This window comes from Myotis brandtii, unplaced genomic scaffold, assembly GCF_000412655.1.
Source record: "Myotis brandtii unplaced genomic scaffold, ASM41265v1 scaffold244, whole genome shotgun sequence".
NCBI lineage: Eukaryota > Metazoa > Chordata > Mammalia > Chiroptera > Vespertilionidae > Myotis > Myotis brandtii.
Genome location: NW_005359225.1, coordinates 2,318,097 through 2,325,455, shown reverse-complemented (window position 1 = coordinate 2,325,455; position 7,359 = coordinate 2,318,097). Strand labels below are relative to the sequence as shown.

Genomic DNA, 7,359 nt, shown 5'->3' with positions numbered 1-7,359 from the left:
TGGCATACTGCATGGCCAAGGGGCCATGCTCAGGGTTCATGCTCTGATCTTGTCTGGCTGCAGGGGGTGGTGGGAGTGGGGAAGCAGTGGGTTAGGAACCAGGGAGACATTCCACAAAAGGACTAGTTAGACTGAGAGACCAAAGTATTAGGTATAACTAGTAGTCCTAAGAAATTAGGGCATATGGGGTGTCACTTTTTGCTTGTGTTCCTGTGAGCCTCACTCACTAGGGACATGAATAATGCCTCTCTTCATTCAAGGAGGCCCCTAAGGACAGGAACAAAATTCTATCAGGATGGGATTTTCCTTGGTGGAAATGATGTATCTCCTACTTCTAAACAGCTGTGCTTCATTCATATGTGCAACACCCACATTCTCAGATTAGCAGAGCCTGGATGTGGCTGCGTGGAAAGAGCAGGCTTTGGAGATAGCTGGATGCAGGTTGGAATCTTGGCTCTGCCACCACTTATCAGCTCAGTGACTTTAGTAAGCAAGTCACAACTGTCTGTAACGTGGGGTAGGCAATAGTACCAACTCAGGCATTGCGAGGTAGAAGACAGCAAAAACTTTGATTTAATGTGTTCAATGGGAGGCCTTGTTCTGGGCACTGGGGGACACAGATGAAGCTGACACCTTTCCTGCCTCAAAGGGCATCCCTTGGGTGTCGGGAGACAAAGGCCTGGCCATATGTCAGGTGATAGAACCAGGGCAGATAGGGGACACGAGGAGAGAGTGGTAAACGGGGGTAGAGGGTATCAGGTCTGCCCAAGCAGACGGCAGGAAGGGGCATCAGCACTTGCATGAAAGGGCATAGGGAACGCGAATGGTCATCGTGGGGGAAGTGGTGCAGTCTGCCTGGCACACAGGAGGTGCCCAGCCCAGGTGAGGGAGAGCTTGCCCTGGATTTGCCCCTCTCATTTCCACTTGGGCATCTGACGGGATAGGCAAATAATACAGTGCTTTCTTTGTCCTGGATGTTATCCCTGGGGTGAGGGCAGGCGGGCTCTGAGGAACTGGGCCTCCCCTTACACCCCCTTCCCCTCTGCCATTATCAGCTGTGTCCAGATGGTCACAGGCTCCCTAATCAGGGATAATCAGAAGGTAGGAGCTCAGCTGTGACCTGGGCCTTTGTGCTGGGCTGTAAAGGGCCAGACCCAGCTGGAAAGATCTCCCAGACGGGGCCCTGGGGCTTTGGAAGATGGGAGGGGCGTGGGGCTGGCCCTGTGCTGGAGGAGTTGCAGGAGCCTATGATAGATTTTTAAAAGGCAATCTGGGTGCAAATGAGGGGAGCCCCAGATGGGGTCTGGCTAGGTCTTCCGTCCTCTGGGCCTTAGAAACAGGCACAGAACCTGCACCACTAGGCCTCTGCCTCACAGATTCCCTTTGTGGCATCTTTCATTCCCTCTCTCATCACCCCTTCCTATCCAGCAGTTCTGTGTTGCTTTTTCTAGAGCCCAGGCTAACCCAGGTGCTTAGTCACATCAGGGGTTTGTGCCCCCTGTTGATGCTGGGGATGTTGGAGGTCCAGATGCAGCCTGACTGGGTTCTCGAAGGCCTGTGGCTCTAGCACCCATCACCCAGCTGCAAGCTTCGGACCCCAAGGCCATTTGGGTTTCTGTTTCAGTTTCTTTCACGAGTGGAGCACCTCGGCCCTGGCTTCTAGCAGTGAGCCTGGATTGGAATCCTGTTTTTAAGGCCTTTATCCCTCAGAGCCTGAGCCCCAGAGCTCAAACTTCTGCCTTCCTTGGGGTTTTACAATTCTGTTGTTTCTGAACCTTGGACATGTTTGCTTACTTTTACACCTATGTCTTTGTCTTTTTCGTTGTCTGGGCTCTAATTTTGTCTATCTCTGCTAGGTGTTCGAATTTGAGAGGGTTGTTCTCCTGACCAGAAATGTCTCATTGATTTTGCAGCTTCATGAAATACAGATATTAATAATTAGCTCACTAAAAGTTAAAAGTGTTGATAATCTCAAGTTGAAGGATAGTGATTACCTCAGAGGACTATGGGAAGGGAATGGGTTTGGGAATAGACACCAGAGCCTACAAAGGCATTTCTAACATTCTATTTCTTTTTTTGTTTTTGGTGTATGGGACAACGTTCTAACCAACTGAGCCCCCTGAGCCAGGGCTGTGACAGATTATTTCCTAAGCTAGCTGGTAGGAAGGAAGATGTTTTATTATTATTATTAAACTGCACAAAAATATATATTATTTTATGCATGGAATATTTCATAATATTTTAAATTATGTCCACACTGCTGTTATGAAAGTAAATGAAGTAACATGTAGGTGCTTTGTAAAGAGTCAAAACAAGGAGCAGATACTTCTTCAGGCAAAGCAGGCATGAGCTGGAACACAGACCCAACCTTTGAATGACGTTTTATTTCTACAAGAAAGGGGGCAATAAGTTAAGGGGCTATTTACATGGCGGTTCCATGAGGAAAGCAGAGTGGTGAGCCTGAGTTCTTGCTTCTCTCTCTGCTCCTGGATCAGGTTGTCCAAATCTGAGTCACCTGCCCAGGCTCTTGACAACGGTGACGCAGCCATGGGAGCTGGTGCAGCGCTGCAGGGACGGCTGGGCCTCCACCTGCCCACTGCTGGGGTCAAAGGTGAAGACCCTGTTGGTGCTTTCCCCGTGATCATCTCGCCCACCAGTGATGTGGACCTTCCCATCACACACAGTCACGCCACAGCACCACATAGATGGTGTCCTCGAGGGAGACAGCCTCAAGACATCGCTGAGAGAAAGGTGCTGGTGACTGCAGGCTCCACCTGTCCTCCTTGGGGTCAAAGCACTGCACCTGGAAGGCAGGAGGTTTGGCAGTGGTGAAGCTTCACCCCCCAACTGCCCTGCTGCCCATGCACTCCCACGTCTCTCCGTCAGGGGGACTCATTCAGCACAATATTTGCCTCAGCTAGTGTCTGGGAGGGTAGAGAAAACCCATTATCCCTGCCCTCAAGTCTAGTTCCACCTTCTTTCTCCTACCCCTGGACTCCCTGTGTTGAAAACATCTTCATCTTTCAAGGTCCAAGGAGGTCTCCATTCCAGGACATGGAGATGCCGCCTGCATTAGTGCTATAGAAGTCCTCAGAGCAGGTCCCCCATGGAGATGTGTTCCTGGCTGCATGCACTGTCAGTCAATCCCCATCCCTCTTCCTGGTGCTATGAGGTCATGACCAGATTCCAGCTGGGGTGTCTTGCAGCTCATTACTACAGCTGTCCACATGCCTCCCAGTCCTACAGGTGTTTAAGACACCTTTCACAATTTCTGAGGGCTCATACTGTACCTGCCTACTCACGGTTACTCCGTTTCAGTTGTTTCTTTGGAGACCCCCAGAATGGCCTAAAACAAGTCAGTGCTGCATGAGAGGGTACTGGGTACTAAATGGGCAGTTCAGCCAGGCCCAGGAAGGTGCTGGGAAAATGGGGTCAGGGGATAAGGAAAGACGAGTGATCCTAGCTGGGGAAGATTCAAATCCCAGACCACAGCCTGTGAGGCCATCTGGGGAAGGAGAGAGCTGTCATTATGAAGATTAATTTTTATTCATAAAAACTAAATGAGTTTAGTAGACTATAGCTCACCCGCCCAGTGGCCTATTACACAGTTACTGACGTGATGGCTTAGACAAGTTGCTAAGCATGTGGAAAGTGCATTCTGCTTCTTACTCTTACATGAAGAATAAAAAGCAGAATGAGAAATTTTACTAACAGTAAGAATGTAAGGAGCAGATACTTCTTCAGGCAAAGCAGGCATGAGCTGGAACACAGACCCAACCTTTGAATGACGTTTTATTTCTACAAGAAAGGGGGCAATAAGTTACGGGGCTATTTACATGGCGGTTCCACGAGGAAAGCAGAGTGGTGAGCCTGAGTTCTCCCTTCTCTCTCTGCTCCTGTCTCAGGTTGTCCAAATCTGAGTCACCTGCCCAGGCTCTGGACAATGGTGACGCAGCCGTGGGAGCTGGTGCAGCGCTGCAGGGACGGCTGGGCTTCCACCTGCCCACTGCTGGGGTCAAAGGTGAAGACCCTGTCGGTGCTTTCCCCGTGATGGGGAGGACAGCTGCCTCCCCCCAGACATCTGTACCAGGGTGGTAGGTGTAGATTTTGCTCATGAGGCCTCCCACCACATAGATGGTGTCCTCGAGGGAGACAGCCTCAAGACATCGCTGAGAGAAGGGTGCTGGTGACTGCAGGCTCCACCTGTCCTCCTTGGGGTCAAAGCACTGCACCTGGAAGGCAGGAGGTTTGGCAGTGGTGAAGCTTCACTCCCCCACCTGCCCTGCTGCCCATGCACTCCCACTTCTCTCCATCAGGGGGACTCATTCAGCACAATATTTGCCTCAGCTGGTGTCTGGGAGGGTAGAGAAAACCCATTATCCCTGCCCTCAAGTCTAGTTCCACCTTCTTTCTCCTACCCTGGACTCCCCTGTGTTGAAAACATCTTCATCTTTCAAGGTCCAAGGAGGTCTCCATTCCAGGACATGGAGATGCCGCCTGCATTAGTGCTATAGAAGTCCTCAGAGCAGGTCCCCCATGGAGATGTGTTCCTGGCTGCATGCACTGTCAGTCAATCCCCATCCCTCTTCCTGGTGCTATGAGGTCATGACCAGATTCCAGCTGGGGTGTCTTGCAGCTCATTACTACAGCTGTCCACATGCCTCCCAGTCCTACAGGTGTTTAAGACACCTTTCACAATTTCTGAGGGCTCATACTGTACCTGCCTACTCACGGTTACTCCGTTTCAGTTGTTTCTTTGGAGACCCCCAGAATGGCCTAAAACAAGTCAGTGCTGCATGAGAGGGTACTGGGTACTAAATGGGCAGTTCAGCCAGGCCCAGGAAGGTGCTGGGAAAATGGGGTCAGGGGATAAGGAAAGACGAGTGATCCTAGCTGGGGAAGATTCAAATCCCAGACCACAGCCTGTGAGGCCATCTGGGGAAGGAGAGAGCTGTCATTATGAAGATTAATTTTTATTCATAAAAACTAAATGAGTTTAGTAGACTATAGCTCACCTGCCCAGTGGCCTATTATACAGTTACTGACGGGATGGCTTAGACGAGTTGCTAAGCATGTGGAAAGTGCATTCTGCTTCTTATTCTTACATGAAGAATAAAAAGCAGAATGCGAAATTTTACTAACAGTAAGAATGCACCAGCCAGTGTGGCTTAGTGGTTGAGCATTGATTCATAAACCAAGAGGTCACTGGTTCAATTCCTAGTCGGGGTACATGCCAGGGTTGTGGGCTCGATCCCCAGTCGGGTGCATGGAGGAGACAGCCAATCGAAGATTCTCTCATCAATGTTTCTATCTATCCCCCTCCCTCCCTGTCTAAAGTCGGTAATTAAAAAAAAAAAACCACACCAACAGTAAGAAGGCAAAACTAAAACAGAAAATCAAAAGTCAATATAGAGGAAGCCGGGAGGCAATGCACTGTAGTATTAATAGTAGTTATCCTTAGGTGGGGGAGTTATGGGTGATTTTTTTCCTGTTTCGGTTTTCTAAATTTTCTAAATGAGTATATTATAGTTTTGAATGGCAAAAAAACTTCTTTTTTAAAAATATGTGTTTAATGGTTTCAGAGAGAGAGGCAGGGAGAGGGAGATAGAAACATCAATGATGAGAGAGAACCATCGATTTGCTGCCTCCTGCAGCTTCCCCCTTGGGGATCGAGCCCACGATCCAGGCATGTGCCCTGATTGGGAATTGAACTGCGACCCCCTGGCTCATAGGTCGATGCTCAACCACTGAGCCATATCAGACAAACTAGAAGTCCTCAGAGCAGGTCCCCCATGGAGATGTGTTCCTGGCTGCATGCACTGCCAGTCAATCCCCATCCCTCTTCCTGGTGCTATGAGGTCATGACCAGATTCCAGCTGGGGTGTCTTGCAGCTCATTACTACAGCTGTCCACATGCCTCCCAGTCCTACAGGTGTTTAAGACACCTTTCACAATTTCTGAGGGCTCATACTGTACCTGCCTACTCACGGTTACTCCGTTTCAGTTGTTTCTTTGGAGACCCCCAGAATGGCCTAAAACAAGTCAGTGCTGCATGAGAGGGTACTGGGTACTAAATGGGCAGTTCAGCCAGGCCCAGGAAGGTGCTGGGAAAATGGGGTCAGGGGATAAGGAAAGACGAGTGATCCTAGCTGGGGAAGATTCAAATCCCAGACCACAGCCTGTGAGGCCATCTGGGGAAGGAGAGAGCTGTCATTATGAAGATTAATTTTTATTCATAAAAACTAAATGAGTTTAGTAGACTATAGCTCACCTGCCCAGTGGCCTATTATACAGTTACTGACGGGATGGCTTAGACGAGTTGCTAAGCATGTGGAAAGTGCATTCTGCTTCTTATTCTTACATGAAGAATAAAAAGCAGAATGCGAAATTTTACTAACAGTAAGAATGCACCAGCCAGTGTGGCTTAGTGGTTGAGCATTGATTCATAAACCAAGAGGTCACTGGTTCAATTCCTAGTCGGGGTACATGCCAGGGTTGTGGGCTCGATCCCCAGTCGGGTGCATGGAGGAGACAGCCAATCGAAGATTCTCTCATCAATGTTTCTATCTATCCCCCTCCCTCCCTGTCTAAAGTCGGTAATTAAAAAAAAAAAACCACACCAACAGTAAGAAGGCAAAACTAAAACAGAAAATCAAAAGTCAATATAGAGGAAGCCGGGAGGCAATGCACTGTAGTATTAATAGTAGTTATCCTTAGGTGGGGGAGTTATGGGTGATTTTTTTCCTGTTTCGGTTTTCTAAATTTTCTAAATGAGTATATTATAGTTTTGAATGGCAAAAAAACTTCTTTTTTAAAAATATGTGTTTAATGGTTTCAGAGAGAGAGGCAGGGAGAGGGAGATAGAAACATCAATGATGAGAGAGAACCATCGATTTGCTGCCTCCTGCAGCTTCCCCCTTGGGGATCGAGCCCACGATCCAGGCATGTGCCCTGATTGGGAATTGAACTGCGACCCCCTGGCTCATAGGTCGATGCTCAACCACTGAGCCATATCAGACAAACTGGCAGAAAAACATTTTAATTAATCCCACTCTTTCCCTCACTTAATTTTTTAAATCCTCACCCAAGGATATGTTTGTTTATTTTAGAGAGAGAGGAAGGGAGATAGAGAGAAACCTTGATCTTGTTTCTTCTGTAGGTGCCCAGACCGGGAATCGAACCTGCTACCTTTTTGGGGTGTGTGTGGGAGGACCCTACAACTAACAGACACCTGGCCGAGCACCCTCACTTAATTTTTTAATCTATAAAACCATATGGCACCAAGCAGCCCAAACATTCAGGCCTAGCTGTGCTGCTGACCCAGTGTGTGACCTCAAACATAGCTTACTCCTCAGGGCC

At 48.7% G+C, this 7,359-nt stretch overlaps 2 protein-coding genes across 2 annotated transcripts in view; one reads left to right on the top strand and one right to left on the bottom strand.

Moving 5' to 3' along the window:
• Positions 1–7,359, top strand: part of RPS3 (ribosomal protein S3) — a 38,802-nt gene that overhangs the window by 13,337 nt on the left and 18,106 nt on the right. The window lies entirely within an intron of this gene.
• Positions 2,365–7,359, bottom strand: part of KLHL35 (kelch-like family member 35) — a gene marked incomplete at its 5' end in the record, with an annotated part of 8,372 nt that continues 3,377 nt past the window's right edge. The window contains 2 exons of the mRNA XM_014540414.1: positions 2,365–2,702; positions 4,046–4,232. Of these exons, the coding sequence (XP_014395900.1) occupies positions 2,512–2,702; positions 4,046–4,232 (378 nt within the window). The remainder of the gene's footprint in view (positions 2,703–4,045; positions 4,233–7,359) is intronic.